This window comes from Coregonus clupeaformis, chromosome 37 (assembly GCF_020615455.1).
Source record: "Coregonus clupeaformis isolate EN_2021a chromosome 37, ASM2061545v1, whole genome shotgun sequence".
Taxonomy (NCBI): domain Eukaryota; kingdom Metazoa; phylum Chordata; class Actinopteri; order Salmoniformes; family Salmonidae; genus Coregonus; species Coregonus clupeaformis.
In genome coordinates this window covers 33,143,059-33,162,607 of record NC_059228.1, presented here as the reverse complement: position 1 = coordinate 33,162,607, position 19,549 = coordinate 33,143,059, and the positions used below count along the sequence as shown (strand labels likewise).

Genomic DNA, 19,549 nt, shown 5'->3' with positions numbered 1-19,549 from the left:
TATTAACAGTAGTTGTAACAGTAGTAACAGTAGTTGTAACAGTAGTAACAGTAGTTGTAACAGTAGTATTAATAGTAGTTGTAACAGTTGTAACAATAGTTGTAACAATAGTATTAACAGTAGTTGTAACAGTAGTTCTAGCAGTAGTTCTAGCAGTAGTTGTAGCAGTAGTTGTAACAGTAGTATTAACAGTAGTTGTAACAGTAGTAACAGTAGTTGTAACAGTAGTTGTAGCAGAAGTTCGTCAATGCTCCCTGTTCTCACCAGCCTACAAGTTGTCCTTGTATGGTTGTGCTTTGGGAGTGAGAGAGAGTATCAGCGACCCACACAGCACTGTGTGACTCGTTCCACTGACTTTGAAGCACATGACTGTGACTGTGTGAGCTTTATATAACACAACACACGCTATAGCGAGCCTCCATATGCTGTTTATAATTAGTTTTTTGGTGGGTCGATATAGATGTCTTTGCCGTTTTTGTCTGAATGGATAGGAAAGTGTTGCCTAAGCGAACACAAATGGAAATTCAACAAATAGCTCTTTTAATGGCCTCAAGAATCCTGCTCCCTCTCTGTTTTCAAAAGGCCTCTATGGATTCTGGACATGTTGTATACAGCATATTAAGGCTGTTGGCTGTAGAGCCCAACCAATATGTTATTTTAAAAATCTGATACCAGTTTTAGAGGGGAAATATTCACGATAACTGCCAATATTTTTATTAGTATAGCTGGAATGAAGAAGAAAAAACATTTTCTGTATGGCTAGGGTAGTGCGTACGGCCCAGTGCATCACTGGGGCCAAGCTTCCTGCCATCCAGGACCTCTATACCAGGCGGTGTCAGAGGAAGGCCCTAAAAATTGTCAAAGACTCCAGCCACCCTAGTCATAGACTGTTCTCTCTGCTACCGCACGGCAAGCGGTACCGGAGCGCCAAGTCTAGGTCCAAGAGGATTCTAAACAGTTGCGTTGGGTGATGGTCGCCAGTCTTGCTGTAGTGCGAAGGCAAGATAGGCTTATAGCCATGTAAAGATCGCCCTCTTCAGGACAAATTATGAAATTGAAAAAAAAAGTAAAATATTATGAAGTACGTTTTTTTTTGTGTGTTTTTATCCGCATCTTCTACCGTCCTTTTCGGTGGATTAAACACAGATACAAATACAGCATTAAAAGGCTAATATCGGCCAATAATATCGGCTCTAGTTGGCTGTAAACAGACAGGGACATCTACAAGGAGTGCATAGTTGACATATTCATTCCTGGTTTATATCTCCCTTGTCCTTGTCACCTTGGGCTTTCTGTTGATGTCACATATTTCAGTGGTGGTGGTGTAGGCTACACGTCCCCCATAGCTGTCAAGGCGTCAGTGTAATGCGGTAGGACGAAGTCAGGCGCAGGACACAGAGCTAATCGAAAAAACGTACTTTACTCGTAGGTAAGAGAAAGAACAAACCTCCATGCAGGGAGGAAAAAACCTGCACACTAACGACAACCAAAACATGAACAAACACGCACAACACACAGTGTGAGACAGAGGGTTAAATAGGGAAGACATAACTACATGATGGGAAACAGGTGTGACCAATGAAGACAAAACAAGTCGAACATAGAAACATGGATTGGTAGTAGCTAGTACATCGGTGACGACGAACGGCGAAGCCTGCCCGAGCAAGGAGGAGGGGCAGCCTCGGCTGAATCCGTGACAATAGCAGCTGAGGGGGAGCAACAAATCGAATCAAATCGCCCTCTTCAGGACAAATGATGAAATTGATTTTTTTTTTTAATATTATGAAGTTTTTTGTGTGTTTTTATCCGCATCTTCTACCATCCTGTTCGGTGGATTAAACACAGATACAAATACAGCCGTAAAAGGCTAATATCGGCCAATAACAGAACAACGGAACAACGGAACAACGGAATGAGGAGGAAGACAGACAAAAAGAAGGTAGTAGGTTACAGCTGGATTAACAATGATGCGCCAGCCTACATTAGCATAATTATCTCTGTGTGTAGTTGCACACAACACATGGCTGAGATAACACTGTTGTCATGTCTCAGTTGGAAGTTGCTGATGCCACTTTAGAACACTATGACTCATTTCCTTTTAGGTCCATACAAGGCAATAATATCCACTCTGCATTTGATAGGTTGATTATTATACATAACCTCCTTTGAGTTAACAACAATTCACACCACAGCACATAGTTATGTGCTTTAGATGATTCCTGTATTGTGATTCATGGGCCTGTATCCACAATGCATCTCAGAGTAAGGGTCCTGTTCTAAGATCAGTTTAGGCTTTTATATCATAATAAATAACATTATATGGACAGATCCTAGATTAGAACTCCTTCTATAGAGATTCAGTTCTGGTGAATGGGCAACAGCATGGATCCCCACAGACAGCGTGTAGTATTACTAAATGACAGAGGCCAGAGCCACTTCAATTATGGCCTGGTTGTGTTTCAATTGTGTGGTTGTGGTTCAATGGTGTGGTTGTTGCTCAGTGTTGTGGTTCACTGGTATAGTGAGTGAGAGAGAGTGAGAGTGAGAGTGAGAGTGAGAGTGAGAGAGAGAGAGAGCCGCTCTAGTCAGACCTGCAGAAGGCATTCTCCTCTCCCTCTTCTCTTTACTCCTTCCACATCTTCTGAGATAACACACCAGCTAGCCTGCCACCACAGCACTCTCTCAATTCAATTTCATTGTGAGGGCTTTATTGGCATGGAAAACAAATGTTAACATTGCCAAAGCAAGTGAAGTAGACAATAAACAAAAGTGAAATAAACAATAAAAATGAACAGTAAACATTACACTCATAAAAGTTCCAAAAGAATAAAGACATTTCAAATATCATATTATATGCAAATAGTTAAAGTACAAAAGGGAAAAATAAATAAACATAAATATGGGTTGTATTTACAATTATGTTTGTTCTTCTCTGTCTCTCTCTATCTCTCGCTCGCTCTCTCTCTCTCGCTCAGCCAGAGAACATCATAATTGAGTTGGCTTGAGTAACCAGTCCTTTGATCATTACAGTGGCACACACACACAACTGTGTTGGCCTACATCTGCAATTTATGAACTCCTAACCGGTATCAATTAGTAGAATATCCCAGTTTTACTACCAGAGGACCTCCAGCACTGCTGCCCTGTAGTAGAATATCCCAGTTTTACTACCAGAGGACCTCCAGCACTGCTGCCCTGTAGTAGAATATCCCCGTTTTACTACCAGAGGACCTCCAGCACTGCTGCCCTGTAGTAGAATATCCCAGTTTTACTACCAGAGGACCTCCAGCACTGCTGCCCTGTAGTAGAATATCCCAGTTTTACTACCAGAGGACCTCCAGCACTGCTGCCCTGTAGTAGAATATCCCAGTTTTACTACCAGAGGACCCCCAGCACTGCTGCCCTGTAGTAGAATATCCCAGTTTTACTACCAGAGGACCTCCAGCACTGCTGCCCTGTAGTAGAATATCCCAGTTTTACTACCAGAGGACCTCCAGCACTGCTGCCCTGTAGTAGAATATCCCCGTTTTACTACCAGAGGACCCCCAGCACTGCTGCCCTGTAGTAGAATATCCCCGTTTTACTACCAGAGGACCTCCAGCACTGCTGCCCTGTAGTAGAATATCCCAGTTTTACTACCAGAGGACCTCCAGCACTGCTGCCCTGTAGTAGAATATCCCAGTTTTACTACCAGAGGACCTCCAGCACTGCTGCCCTGTAGTAGAATATCCCAGTTTTACTACCAGAGGACCTCCAGCACTGCTGCCCTGTAGTAGAATATCCCCGTTTTACTACCAGAGGACCTCCAGCACTGCTGCCCTGTAGTAGAATATCCCAGTTTTACTACCAGAGGACCCCCAGCACTGCTGCCCTGTAGTAGAATATCCCCGTTTTACTACCAGAGGACCTCCAGCACTGCTGCCCTGTAGTAGAATATCCCCGTTTTACTACCAGAGGACCCCCAGCACTGCTGCCCTGTAGTAGAATATCCCAGTTTTACTACCAGAGGACCTCCAGCACTGCTGCCCTGTAGTAGGATATCCCCGTTTTACTACCAGAGGACCTCCAGCACTGCTGCCCTGTAGTAGAATATCCCAGTTTTACTACCAGAGGACCCCCAGCACTGCTGCCCTGTAGTAGAATATCCCAGTTTTACTACCAGAGGACCTCCAGCACTGCTGCCCTGTAGTAGAATATCCCAGTTTTACTACCAGAGGACCTCCAGCACTGCTGCCCTGTAGTAGAATATCCCAGTTTTACTACCAGAGGACCTCCAGCACTGCTGCCCTGTAGTAGAATATCCCAGTTTTACTACCAGAGGACCTCCAGCACTGCTGCCCTGTAGTAGAATATCCCAGTTTTACTACCAGAGGACCTCCAGCACTGCTGCCCTGTAGTAGAATATCCCAGTTTTACTGGGGCTCATTAGAAGATGGTCTCAGTCTCGTGACTCTGGTCTGTCTGTGTGGTGCATGTTTCAACACTCTGTCCATTAGTTGTAATGAGCGTGTGCTGAGGGAGGCGGTCTCTTTTAGAAGTCTCTGTGTCATTGACAACCATACTCTACTGTACTGTAGTAGTCTACCCCGGGTTCCATTAATATGAGCATGCTGAGGAGCATGGTTTAAGTAGTGGCTGCTGGCCCATTACCCTTCTATTAACCATTACAGCTATTTTATATTTGATATCAATGTAATTTATTTAATGTATATTTATATATATTTGATAAGATATCAATGATATCTTCAATGTACTGTATGTCTTAAAAAGGACTTTGATCAAACAAGAGTCTAACCTGACCCTCCCTCCCTCCTCTCTCTCTCTCTCTACAGTATGGGGAGGAGGAGGTCTGCTCGGACCGCCTGGATGCTGACTTCCCTGACATTGACCTCTCTCAGCTGGACGCCAGCAACTTTGACTCAGTCAACTGCCTCAGCGAGCTCCACTGGTGCAACGACAATTGTGACATCTCCCCTGCCTCCATCCAGTACAGCACACCAGACCCGGAGCTCTTTGAGGTGAGATGCTCGGCCCGTGTGCACGGGATTCCACTAGCCTGGGCCTGGATCCATAACGTGTTTCAGAGTAGGAGTGCTGATCTAGGAGCAGTTTTGCCTTTAGATCATAATGAATAAGATTAGACAGATCATAGATCAGCACGCCTACTCTGAGACGCTTTGTGGATACGGGCCCAGATCTGTTTGTGCTGTCTTGGAAACTGATCTGGGACCAGGCAAGGATTCCACCAGGACCACCCACCCTATGTAATAGAACTCCAACATAGGGACTAGAATAACCCTAAAACATGGCTGTAGATTCCTATGGCGTAGGACTACACTCTTAGAAAAAAAGGTGCTAACTAGAACCTAAAACGGTTCTTCGGCTGTCCCCATAGGAGAACCCTTTGAAGAACCCTTTTTGGTTCCAGATAGAACCCTTTTGGGTTCCATGTAGAAGAACCCTTTCCACAGAGGGTTCTACAGGGAACACAAAAAAAGGGTTCTACCTGGAACCAAAAAGGGTTCTACTTAGAACCAAAAAGGGTTCTCTTATGGGGACAGCCAAATAACCCCTTTGGAACCCTTCTTTCTAAGAGTGTAGGGTTACAAATGCCTGTGACTTTCAATAAATTCCCTGGTTTTCCAGAAATCCTGTTTGGATGATTCAGGATTTCCCTCCTGATTCCAGGAGACCTCCAACCGGGATTTTGGGAAAACCAGGGATTTTATTGAAAGTTCATGGAATTTTGCAACCCTACATAGGACTAGACTACACAGATTATTGGTAAATTGAAGAGGCTCCAGTCTTAGTCTATGATAAGTTTGTAGACTCCCATTTTAGAATTCCCTTCAGTGGTTTTTATCGATCAGACTAATGCACAGATCTAATATAATGTGTTCATAAACATCATCCACCATGGTAGTGATTGAGTGAGCAGGGCCCCACCACCCAACGCTGTTGTTTATTTTACCATCCACTTGATTGTAATCCCTTGTTCAGATTGATTTTAGAGGGGTAGAGTAAAGATTGGATTGGGACGGTCCCCTCTGGGCCTTGTTTTGGATGCCTGTGTGGAAGCCATTGATCTCCCAGCTTAGTTAATTTAACCTTCAGATGGGTGGGGTGGGGGAGATGAAGCCTCGCTCACTTCCCATAGGCTGTCTCCGCTCCGCTATCATCCCACCACCAGACTCTATGCTCTTAGCAACATGGCAGCTGCTAAAACGAACAACACTGTGTATGAATGGATGGTGCTCTCAGACTAGAGTAGCCATTTCAGAATTCAAATGCAGAGTGCTCTGTGTTGTAATTGACTGTGTTGTAAGTGGGTAGTAGTGTGTTCACTGATGCCCTCTCTTTCTCTCCTGCCCCCTCCAGATAGAAGATGAGAATGCGGCGCTGCTGGCTGCTCTCACAGACAGCCTGGACGGCATGGTGGAGGACGAGGAGGGGGGGCTGTCTGTGTTTCCCTCGCTGGGGGAGGGGTCTGAGGATGACCTCCCCTTCCCTTCAGGCTCCCTGAGCCCAGAGACAGAAGATCCATCTTTAGTAAGAACCCTTCCTCACTGTTTAAGATGGATTTGGATGGGCCTCTGCTCTGACTACCCCACAGCATGGGTATGATAGTCAACAAAGGTCTGAATTTTTCTCATTTTGGGCTTTTCCATTCTTTTTAGCAACCACTACTTCTAATAAGAATGCTTTTTACTGGCAGGCACAGGCAGGCAACCTGGACCACAAACATGTTCTCTTAAAGAAACTGTGGCTCTCACCTCTTTTTGACCCCCGCTACCCCCTTACCTCCCCTACCCCCGCCACTCCCCCTACAGTGCATTCGGAAAGTATTCAGACCCCTTCACTTTTTCCACATTTTGTTACATTACAGCCTTATTCTAAAATTGATTAAATGTTTTTTTCCCTTCATCAATCTACACTCGGGGCGGCAGGTAGCTTAGTGGTTAAGAGCGTTGTGCCAGTAACCGAAAGGTTGCTGGTACTAATCCCCGAGCCGACTAGGTGAAAAATCTGTCGATGTGCCCTTGAGCAAGGCACTTAACCCTAATTGCTCCTGTAAGTCGCTCTGGATAAGACTGTCTGCTAAATGACCGATTTATTTATTTATATTATTTAAGACCCCATAATGACAAAGCAAAAACAGGTGTTTCAATTTTTTTTGCAAGTTAAAAAAAAACAAAAAACATTTACATAAGTATTCAGTCCCTTTACTCAGTACTTTGTTGAAGCACCTTTGGCAGCGGTTACAGCCTCGAGTCTTCTTAGGTATGACGCTACAAGCTTGGGACACCTGTTTTTGGGGAGTTTCTCCCATTCTTCTCTGCAGATCTTCTCAAGCTCTGTCAGGTTGGATGGGGAATGTCGCTGCTCCGTTATTTTCAGGTCTCTCCAGAGATGTTAGACCGGGTTCAAGTCCGGGCTGTGGCTGGGCCACTCAAGGATATTCAGAGACTTGTCCCGAAGCCACTCCTGTGTTGTCTGGGCTGTGTGCTTAGGGTCGTTGTCCTGTTGGAAGGTGAACCTTCGCCCCAGTCTGAGGTCCTGAGCACTCTGGAGCAGGTTTCCTTCAAGGATCTCTCTGTTAATCTTTCATCTTTCCCTCCATCCTGACTAGTCTCCCAGTCCCTGCCGCTGAAAAACATCCCCACAGCATGATGCAGCCACCACAATGCTTCACCGTAGGGATGGTATTGGCCAGGTGATGAGCGGTGCCTGGTTTCCTCCAGACATGATGCTTGGCATTCAGGCCAAAGAATTCAATCTTGGTTTCATCAGACCAGAGAATCTTGTTTATCATGGTCTGAGAGTCCTTTAGGTGCCTTTTGGCAAACTCCAAGCGGGCTGTCATGTGCCTTTTATTGAGGAGTGGCTTCCGTCTGACCACTCTACCATTAAGGCCTGATTGGTGGAGTGCTGCAGAGATGGTTGTCCTTCTGGAAGGTTCTCCCATCTCCAAAGAGGAACTCTGGAGCTCTGTCAGTGACCATCGGGTTCTTGTTCACCTCCCTGACCAAGGCCCTTCTCCCCCGATTGCTCAGTTTGGCCGGGCGGCCAGCTCTAGGAAGAGTCTGGGTAGTTCCAAACTTCTTCCATTTAAGAATGATGGAGGCCACTGTGTTCTCGGTGACCTTCAATACTGCAGACATTTTTTGGTACCCTTCCCCAGATCTGTGCCTCGACACAATCCTGTCTCGGAGCTCTATGGACAATTCCTTCGACCTCATGGCTTGGTTTTTGCTCTGACATGCACTGTGAACTGTGGGACCTTATATAGACAGGTGTGTGCCTTTCCAAATCATGTCCAATCAATTGAATTTACCACAGGTGGACTCCAATCAAGTTGTAGAAACATCTCAACGATGGTCAATGGAAACAGGATGCACCTGAGCTCAATTTCGAGTCTCATAGCAAAGGGTCTGAATACTTATGGAAATAAGGTATTTCTGTTTTTTAGTTGTAATAAATTTGCAAAACTTACTAAAAATCAGTTTTTTTTTTTCGCTTTGGCGTTATGGGGTATTGTGTGTAGAAAATTTGAGAAAAATAAGATAATATAATACATTTTTGAATAAGGCTGTAACGTAACAAAATGTGGAAAAAGTACTTTCCCAATGCACTGTACCTCCTCTAACTCTCATTCAATCTTCCTTTTTTTACTTTCCGCCATTGTTCTATTTCTCTCTCACTCCTTTGCCATCTTAAAGGGGTGATATACTACTGTCATACCCATGTCTGACTCCTAGGACCCAGCCCAGCCTCCTATAACGCTAGCAGTTACACTGTGGAGATAACCCTGTGACCCCCCCTTCTAGCCCTCTCCTCTTTTCACACTGTCCTTTGGGATGCCCCTACCCTCTCTCCCCTGCATCCCTCTCCTCTCAGGAAAAACATGTTTTTATTTTCAACTGTTGTCCCTATCTACTCATGTTTGCTCTGGATTGCAACAGAAAAATGGTATATTTTACAGAGAATACATTAATAGGATTTCATTACATTGGGAAACATTTGGCCAGTTGATATTCTGTGTGCTTGGATGAGCATGTAAGTAGCTCTGGCACAAAAGTGAACTAGGAAGTCTGGTGTAATATATTCCCTCTTATTCCTCCTGTAATATGTCCTTATTGCTCTTGTCCACAATGAAGCCAACATACTTCCTTCATTTTCCTTAAGTTTCTAGAGGACACAAACTTTGGAGCGGGTTTAAAGATACAGAAATCTCAAATGATCAAGGCAAGGGTTACAAAGGTCGTTTTGGGTTACAGCGCTGAGTGAAACGAGTTATCTACATACCTACATGGTCTCTACCCCTACTCACTCAGCCTCTCAGAGATGATTACAATTACCGGATAACATTCAGACTATATACAGTTGAAGTCGGAAGATTACATACACCTTAGCCAAATACATTTAAACTCAGTTTTTCACAATTCCTGACATTTAATCCTAGTAAGAATTCCCTGTCTTAGGTCAGTTAGGATCACCACTTTATTTTTAGAATGTGAAATGTCAGAATAATAGTAGAGAGAATTATTTATTTAAGCTTTTATTTCTTTCATCACATTCCCAGTGGGTCAGAAGTTTACATATGCTCAATTAGTATTTGGTAGCGTTGCCTTTAAATTGTTTAACTTGGGTCAAACGTTTCAGGTAGCAATCCACAAGCTTCCCACAATAAGTTGGGTGAATTTTGGCCCATTCCTCCTGACAGAGCTGGTGTAACTGAGTCAGGTTTGTAGGACTCCTTGCTCGCACACGCTTTTTCATTTCTGCCCACAAATGTTCTATAGGATTGAGGTCAGGGCTTTGTGATGGCCACTCCAATACCTTGACTTTGTTGTCCTTAAGCCATTTTGCCACAACTTTGGAAGTATGCTTGGGGTCATTGTCCATTTGGAAGACCCATTTGCGACCAAGCTTTCATTTCCTGACTGATGTCTTGAGATGTTGCTTCAATATATCCACATAATTTTCCTTCCTCATGATGCCATCTATTTTGTGAAGTGCACCAGTCCCTCCAGCAGCAACGCACCCTCACAGCATGATGCTGCCACCCCCGTGCTTCACGGTTGGGATGGTGTTCTTCGGCTTACAAGGACTCCCTTTTTCCTCCAAACATAATGATGGTCATTATGGCCAAACAGTTCTATTTTTGTTTCATCAGACCAGAGGACATTTCTCCAAAATGTAAAATCTTTGTCTGGCTTTTTTATGGCGGTTTTGGAGCAGTGCCTTCTTCCTTGCTGAGCGGCCTTTCAGGTTATGTCGATATAGGACTTGTTTTACTGTGGATATAGATACTTTTGTACCTGTTTCCTCCAGCATCTTCACAAGGTCCTTTGCTGTTGTTCTGGGATTGATTTGCACTTTTCGCACCAAAGTACGTTCATATCTAGGAAACGCGTTTCCTTCCTGAGCAGTATGACGGCTGCGTAGTCCCATGGTGTTTATACTTGCGTACTATTGTTTGTACAGATGAACGTGGTACCCTCAGGCGTTTGGAAATTGCTCCCAAGGATGAACCAGATTTGTGGAGGTCTACAAAAAATATTCTGAGGTCTTGGCTGATTTCTTTTGATTTTTCCATGATGTCAAGCAAAGAGGCACTGAGTTTGAAGGTAGGCCTTGAAATACATCCACAGGTACACCTCCAATTGACTCAAATGATGTCAATTAGCCTATCAGAAGCTTCTAAAGCCATGTCATCATTTTCTGGAATTTTCCAAGCTGTTTAAAGGCACAGTCAACTTAGTGTATGTAAACTTCTGACTTTCTGTCTGTAAACAATTGTTGGAAAAATTACTTGTGTCATGCACAAAGTAAATGTCCTAACCGACTTGCCAAAACTATAGTTTGTTAACAAGAAATTTGTGGAGTGGTTGAAAAACCAGTTTTAATGACTCCAACCTAAGTGTATGTAAACTTCCGACTTCAACTGTATATACCCACTGATGGGACATTTTTAACAAATTGATGGAAATTACCCTCATGATGTCCTTAGATAGCTTAAGAATCTTCATGGGAGTTGGTATCAGTTGGCACTGGTAGCAGCAATACGACAAAATGATCAAAACTGGAATTCTGTTTGTTGTTGTGCATGCTAGTTATTCAGAGGTAAACATTTGTTGTGCATGCTAGTTATTCAGAGGTAAACATCTGTTGTTGTGCATGCTAGTTATTCAGAGGTAAACATCTGTTGTTGTGCATGCTAGTTATTCAGAGGTAAACATTTGTTGTGCATGCTAGTTATTCAGAGGTAAACATCTGTTGTTGTGCATGCTAGTTATTCAGAGGTAAACATTTGTTGTGCATGCTAGTTATTCAGAGGTAAACATCTGTTGTTGTGCATGCTAGTTATTCAGAGGTAAACATCTGTTGTTGTGCATGCTAGTTATTCAGAGGTAAACATCTGTTGTTGTGCATGCTAGTTATTCAGAGGTAAACATCTGTTGTTGTGCATGCTAGTTATTCAGAGGTAAACATCTGTTGTTGTGCATGCTAGTTATTCAGAGGTAAACATTTGTTGTGCATGCTAGTTATTCAGAGGTAAACATCTGTTGTTGTGCATGCTAGTTATTCAGAGGTAAACATCTGTTGTTGTGCATGCTAGTTATTCAGAGGTAAACATCTGTTGTTGTGCATGCTAGTTATTCAGAGGTAAACATTTGTTGTGCATGCTAGTTATTCAGAGGTAAACATCTGTTGTTGTGCATGCTAGTTATTCAGAGGTAAACATTTGTTGTGCATGCTAGTTATTCAGAGGTAAACATCTGTTGTTGTGCATGCTAGTTATTCAGAGGTAAACATCTGTTGTTGTGCATGCTAGTTATTCAGAGGTAAACATCTGTTGTTGTGCATGCTAGTTATTCAGAGGTAAACATCTGTTGTTGTGCATGCTAGTTATTCAGAGGTAAACATTTGTTGTGCATGCTAGTTATTCAGAGGTAAACATCTGTTGTTGTGCATGCTAGTTATTCAGAGGTAAACATTTGTTGTGCATGCTAGTTATTCAGAGGTAAACATCTGTTGTTGTGCATGCTAATTATTCAGAGGTAAACATCTGTTGTTGTGCATGCTAATTATTCAGAGGTAAACATCTGTTGTTGTGCATGCTAGTTATTCAGAGGTAAACATCTGTTGTTGTGCATGCTAGTTATTCAGAGGTAAACATTTGTTGTGCATGCTAGTTATTCAGAGGTAAACATCTGTTGTTGTGCATGCTAGTTATTCAGAGGTAAACATCTGTTGTTGTGCATGCTAGTTATTCAGAGGTAAACATCTGTTGTTGTGCATGCTAGTTATTCAGAGGTAAACATCTGTTGTGTGCATGCTAGTCATTCAGAGGTAAACATTTGTTGTTGTGCATGCTAGTCATTCAGAGGTAAACATTTGTTGTTGTGCATGCTAGTCATTCAGAGGTAAACATCTGTGATGTTTTTACTGACAAATATATAGGCTAGAGTAGTGGACTGATGGGCAATATTTTGTCACAATTTCATTATTATATTCAAAATCTTGACCCTCTGCACCTGTTTTTAGGCAAAAAAGGCAAATTTTATGGTGAAGTGTGGATTAACATGGTGACATGTAACAGTCCACCTCCCTGCCTGCCTCCCTGCCTGTCAGTCCCTCTCCATCCCAGTGACAGACCAGAGGATTTATTGATGTGACCCTGGGGGTAACCTCACCACACAGCGCATATAAGCCTGGGATATCAACCACTCAAAGTTGGCCTTAGTAGGAGTGACCATAGGATTCTATGGAAGTGACCTTACTGAGTAAAGTATTTGTCATCATTTAATTTTAGCGAATCACATGACTGAGGTGTGGCTCTGTGCTTGTGGTTTGAGAATGTGTTGTGGGAGATGATTGGTTAGTTGAGTTTCTCTCTGTATTGGCTAACAAAGGCCAAGTCTGATGCGTTGGTCCACTAGACTCTTTGCGCATTTGGGCGGAAGTGTCTGGGAACAAGATTACCCTGGGAGTGTCATGACTGGTTTGTGAGTGGAGGAGCAGGACTCCCTCTGCTGGCAGGACCTGTAACTGCACCTGACCTCAGCATGTGTTGTATGTTGTTTGTGTTTGTGTGGGTGTGTGTGTACGTGCGTGTGTGTGTGTGTGTGTGTGTGATGCAAGGTGTATGTGTGCACACAAGAGGCTGTGCACGCGCGTGTGTGTGAGCAGCAGAGAACAAGGGCTGCATTGAGCCAGGCAGCGCAGGAAGTGGACCAGAGGAGAGTAGTCTTTCATGGCATGGGTGGACCAACAGTGTTTTGTACATAGAGATGGAAACCTTCAGCGCCCCTTCACTTTCCTCAATGAAACACTGAGAGGCACCATTGAAGCCAATGCCAAGTTGGCACATGCTGACAGGGATGGGCAACTCAATTAGCACTGTTCTTCTCATCTATTTCATTATCTGTTTCTACATGACACCAGTCAGTATTAACTAGCAGCCAAGCATACTGGAACCAGCCACATCTTTCCCTCACATCTATAGTCAGCACTCTGGTGACATCCTCAGTGTGTTCCACAACCAACGCAGCTTAGGGGATTGTTGTTGCAAGCAGATTTATATAATCTGATGATTTCACATGCGATACCGCTGCCTCAATGTGTAGTGAATGAAATGCGAGGGAATAAAATATCCATTTGAAATGCGATGCAGCATTACCTCCTGGTTAAAAAGTGACTAGGAGAGATATAGAATCACATTTCCGTTTGATCTTCTATTCACACAGCTTCCTCCTGTCAGCTTCGGTTTGAACGCTGGATGAAGGAGCAGAAATGAAAGGAGGGTTTTTGCTTCGGAATGGACCATGTCAAGAGTGATGATACTGTATGTTCTGCTGATGGATGGATTGATTTGGGAGACGTGTAAATGAGTTGTCCCAATCTATGTCCCCCTCTCTACAGCTGAAAAGGCTCCTACTATCCCCCCCTAACATGCCCACTGGCCTGGAGTCACACAAAGAGGGCAGCAGTGTGCATCGTCATAGCAGCCGGAGCCTGCATCTGAAACCCGTCAGGCCTTTGGTTAAGGTGAGTGAGTTGGAATTCTGTGTCTGTGTTCTAGAATAGAGCTCTGTTTTGTAGAAAAGAGCTCTGTCTAGAATAGAGCTCTAGAAGCTCAGAATGAAGGGAACATGAGAGACTTAAAGGAAAAATCCAACCAAAACCACTCATTCCTATAAAAGTTACATAACACTAATATGTGAGAACAATATTTTTTGTGAACAAATGCTTCATTTTGTCGTTGTAATAAGGTTGGTAGCAACGTGAAAATCGTTGTGGAAATCCGTTGCAGCTCAAGTCGACTACAAAACCCACAATGCAATGCTCTCTCTATGGGCTGGCTAGCTAGGTAGCTAGCTAGCTAGCAAAGTAGCTACACACAATAATACCAAAGTCAATATCTGCATGTGAAGTAGCTAGTTAGCTGTAAAATCACCTAAACAAACTGCTCTACAATCTCACCATGTTTAACCTTCAGATCTATGTGCCTCACAGAGTGGAGCCTGACATTCGCAACGGCACCATACAATGCACCCTGGACTGAAGAGGCAGACAAATAGGAGAAATGTGTTAGACCCTCTGTTAAATTACACATTTCTCGAGGTAGGAATATTGCAAAAATATGATCAATGGCTCATTCGAGAGAAGACAACCTCTCGCGTTATGGCATCGGACAGTATTGAAATCTGATTCCTATTAACTTCGAGTGTAGTGAGAGCGGCTTTATCGCAATGCTACGTCATACCGGCTGAATTTCTGCCTGCTTGAACGGCAATAGCTCAGATATATATGAAAACATGAAATGACACCGGGAATCGATAGAACGTCGCTTGGAGATGCACAACAACAATATAACATTCAAAATGGGTGAATCTTTACTTTAAAGAGAGAGAGAGTGGGTGCATAGGCCACACGACAGGAAAGGCTTTCTATACTATGACCCTTAGTGCTATATTATGACCCTTAGTTCTATACTATGACCCTTACTTAGTTCTATACTATGACCCATAGTTCTATACTATGACACTTAGTTCTATATTATAATCCTTAGTTCTATATTATGACCCTTAGTTCTATACTATGACCCTTACTTAGTTCTATAATATGACCCATAGTTCTATACTATGACCCTTACTTAGTTCTATACTATGACCCATAGTTCTATACTATGACACTTAGTTCTATATTATAATCCTTAGTTCTATATTATGACCCATAGTTCTATACTATGACACTTAGTTCTATATTATAATCCTTAGTTCTATATTATGACCCATAGTTCTATACTATGACACTTAGTTCTATATTATAATCCTTAGTTCTATACTATGACCCATAGTTCTATACTATGACACTTAGTTCTATATTATAATCCTTAGTTCTATACTATGACCCTTAGTTCTATACTATGACCCTTACTTAGTTCTATAATATGACCCATAGTTCTATACTATGACCCTTACTTAGTTCTATACTATGACCCTTAGTTCTATACTATGACACTTAGTTCTATATTATAATCCTTAGTTCTATACTATGACCCTTAGTTCTATACTATGACCGTTAGTTCTATACTATGACCCTTAGTTCTATACTAAGCCTGTGTTTTCTCATTTATTACCCCTGTCCTGTTCTGGCTTTTCAGTTCTGGTTGCGGGGGCCAAGGCATGTGTCATCTTTGGAGTGACAGATGGCTGACCAGGGGAAGGGCAGCTCTGGCAATGATCTCTCTCTCTCTCTCTCTCTCTCTCTCTCTCTCTCTCTCTCTCTCTCTCTCTCTCTCTCTCTCTCTCTCTCTCTCTCTCTCTCTCTCTCTCTCTCTCTCTCTCTCTCTCTCTCTCTCTCTCTCTTGTTCTCTCTCTCTCATTCTCTCTTTCGTTCACTCTCTTTCGTTCACTCTCTTTCTCGTTCTCTCTCTCTTTCTCGTTCTCTTGTTATCTCTCTCTCTCGTTCTCTCGTTCTTTCTCTCTCTCTCTCGCTCTCTCTCTCTCTCTCTCGTTCTCTCTCTCGCTCTCGCTCTCTCTCTCTCTCGCTCTCTCTCGTTCTCTCTCTCTCGTTCTCTCTCTCTCGTTCTCTCTGTCTCTCGTTCTCTCTCTCTCTCTCTCTCTCTCTCTCGTTCTCTCTCTCTCGTTCTCTCTTTCGTTCACTCTCTCTCGTTCTCTCTCTTTCTCGTTCTCTCTCTCTCTCTCGTTCTCTCGCTCTCTCGTTATCTCTCTCTCGTTCTCTCGTTCTCTCGTTCTCTCTCTCTCTCTCTCTCTCTCTCTCTCTCTCTCTCTCTCTCTCTCTCTCTCTCTCTCTCTCTCTCTCTCTCTCTCTCTCTCTCTACTTGGAACATTGGTATGCGGCAGGTAGCCTAGCGGTTAGAGGGGCGAGCCAGTTCCAATCCCAGGTCTGATGGAAAAATCTGTCATGAAGTGAGCTGGCAACCAGATTGCTGCTGGTATCAAATCCTAGTTGCCGTTGTGCCCTTGAGCAAGGTATTCAACCCCCCACAACAGCTGCTCCACGGGCGCCCAGTGTGGCAGCCCCCTGCTCCAACCTGTATGTGTGTCTTTTGGAGGTTGGGATAAAGAGGAAGTCATATTTAGGTTGGACCTTGTGTACAATTAATATTAATAAAGTGATCTTAATCTAATCTTAATTGTTGTATAACTTTGGCAAATTGTCACAATCACAAAGAAGGGTCTCTGTGTTGGTTTTGGTTGCTGATGAGTTGTTCACTCTGTACGGTATGTAGTCATGAGTTGTTCACTCTGTACGGTATGTAGTCATGAGTTGTTCACCCTGTACGGTATGTAGTCATGAGTTGTTCACCCTGTACGGTATGTAGTCATGAGTTGTTCACTCTGTACGGTATGTAGTCATGAGTTGTTCACCCTGTACGGTATGTAGTCATGAGTTGTTCACTCTGTACGGTATGTAGTCATGAGTTGTTCACTCTGTACGGTATGTAGTCATGAGTTGTTCACTCTGTACGGTATGTAGTCATGAGTTGTTCACCCTGTACGGTATGTAGTCATGAGTTGTTCACTCTGTACGGTATGTAGTCATGAGTTGTTCACCCTGTACGGTATGTAGTCATGAGTTGTTCACTCTATACGGTATGTAGTCATGAGTTGTTCACTCTGTACGGTATGTAGTCATGAGTTGTTCACTCTGTACGGTATGTAGTCATGAGTTGTTCACCCTGTACGGTATGTAGTCATGAGTTGTTCACTCTGTACGGTATGTAGTCATGAGTTGTTCACTCTGTACGGTATGTAGTCATGAGTTGTTCACTCTGTACGGTATGTAGTCATGAGTTGTTCACTCTGTACGGTATGTAGTCATGAGTTGTTCACTCTGTACGGTATGTAGTCATTGACTAGACATAGAAGTAATTCGTTAATCTCTTGGATCATGCAGTGCACAGAGTCTCACCAAGGTCATGTTTGTAGGTAATAACTCTAACTCTAATCTCTGTGTTTCTTTCTGCAGCCTGACAGCACACAGGAGCGTAAACCCCGAGCGGTGCGACCAGCTGGACGTCTGTGCACAGAGCTCCACCGGCACCTGACCACCACACAGGAGGCCGAGGACACTCCTTCAGCTGACACAGAGGAGGACGGGGAGGAGGAGGAAGATGATAACGAGGAGGACAGTGAGTCCGAGGAGGAAGAAGAGGAGGAGGAGGAAGAGACCTCGAGCAGTGAGGGTGAAAGCTCCACCCCGCCTGATCCCGCCAAGCCCCAGTTCTCCTCGGAGAAAGAACTGCACTCTGTGGTAGAGCTCATCAAGTACATGCACACATACTGCCTCCCCACACGCAAGCAGGCCAACTGGGAGCGCAAGGAGCGCGAGTGCCCAGGCCAGGTACGCAGGGCCAGGCCCGAGTGCCCCCCGGCTCGTATCCCCCCAAACTGTCACAAGGCTGCAACCCAGGTCCAGGGCAGCGTCCCTCGGCCACGCCTCGCCTTCACCCGCAGACGGGAGTTCAAAGCCAACTCTCTCCTGCGCGAACTGCTCGAAGCGGTCAAATCCTTTGACGTGAGCAAGCCTTACAGACTCCACAGCCCCCCCTACACCCATAACAGAGGAGCTATCCCCAAACCAGCGCAAGACAGAAAGACTGAGACCCCCAGTCCGGCTGCCCGTTCAACCAAACCAGAGCTTAGAAAATACTCTGCTGGCTCTGAGAGCGACAGGGTACTAGAGGCCCCTAAGAGCCCCGATCTGGAGGATGCCTCTTTCTCTGTCCGCCGCTCCCGCAGGCTCGCCTCTTTCCCCAGCCGCTTCGCCAAGAAGTTGCGTGCGGGCCAGATGAGGGTGGAGCCTTCGTCGGGAGCGGGGCGCCCTGGCGAGGAGGACACGGCGGTCAAACACCCCATGGGACACAACCTGGAGGAAGACACCACCACCCCTAACAACAGTACTTCTTTCCAAACCACGGCAGACGCAGCCGAACCCGATAACCTCTGCTGTCAAAACGGTAAGGAAGATGAAGCACCAAGCTCCCTACACCAGTCCTGTTGTGCCAGTCCACATGGCTCCATCATGCAGCATCTTTCTTCAATTTGACGTGGATGAAAAATAAAGAGCGCCAGCATTTTTACACAGCGTGCTAAGCAAAAGGCTGTTTCTACACCTGCTAGATCTGCTGGGGTGTTCTCTGACCATGTATGTAATCATTGGTACCATTAACTCTTTCTGTTGTTCTGATTGCAGAGAAACGCACCTGCCTCTGTCTGCCGCTGACTCCCAAATCTTCAGGGTTTGTTTTCCATACTATATTCCTATACACTACAACACATATACTGCTGGCCCATCTGTCCAGTCAAGCAATCACAAAGCTCTTTTTAATGTTCACTTCTGGAACTCTTCCATGTGTAAAATTACTGTGATGTTCCCTGTAATATCCCCAAAGCACTCCACAAAAGCCTTGCATGGTAACACAGATCCCAAAATAGACCTCAATAGGAGACGTAGTTGTACTGTAATACCAATCACAGAAGGCTGTAAAGAAAAACATTACAGGAAAAAGGGAATGCTCACATTCACAATGGAAATGTAATACAAACTTCAAACATAAACCCTACTAAACGCTCATAAACCTTACTAAACCCTCATAAACCCTACTAAACCCTCATAAAACCTACCAAACCCTCATAAACCCTGTTAAACCCTACTAAACCTGCATAAGTCCTAACAAACCCTCATCAACCCTACTAAACCCTCATAAACTCTACGAAACACTCATAAACCCTCATAGCGCCTTAAGAAATCCTAAAGAATCATCAGTCAGCACTCAGCAGTATCCTTTGTCCCAACTCCACACCCCTTCCCCTGGCCTTGATGATGACTCTGCAATCTCACTCTCTCTCTCGTTCTCTCTCTCGTTCTCGTTCTCTCTCTCGTTCTCGTTCTCTCTCTCTCTCTCTCTCTCTCTCTCTCTCTCTCTCTCTCTCTCTCTCTCTCTCTCTCTCTCTCTCTCTCTCTCTCTCGCTCTCTCTCTCTCTCGCTCTCTCGCTCTCTCTCTCTCTCT

The 19,549-nt window shown here is 44.2% G+C and overlaps 1 protein-coding gene across 1 annotated transcript in view; it reads left to right on the top strand.

Moving 5' to 3' along the window:
* The window catches only part of LOC123482778 (peroxisome proliferator-activated receptor gamma coactivator 1-beta-like), an 82,142-nt gene that overhangs the window by 52,410 nt on the left and 10,183 nt on the right, over positions 1–19,549 (top strand). The window contains exons 2-6 of the mRNA XM_045211621.1: positions 4,833–5,018; positions 6,379–6,549; positions 13,930–14,055; positions 17,506–18,496; positions 18,733–18,778. Of these exons, the coding sequence (XP_045067556.1) occupies positions 4,833–5,018; positions 6,379–6,549; positions 13,930–14,055; positions 17,506–18,496; positions 18,733–18,778 (1,520 nt within the window). The remainder of the gene's footprint in view (positions 1–4,832; positions 5,019–6,378; positions 6,550–13,929; positions 14,056–17,505; positions 18,497–18,732; positions 18,779–19,549) is intronic.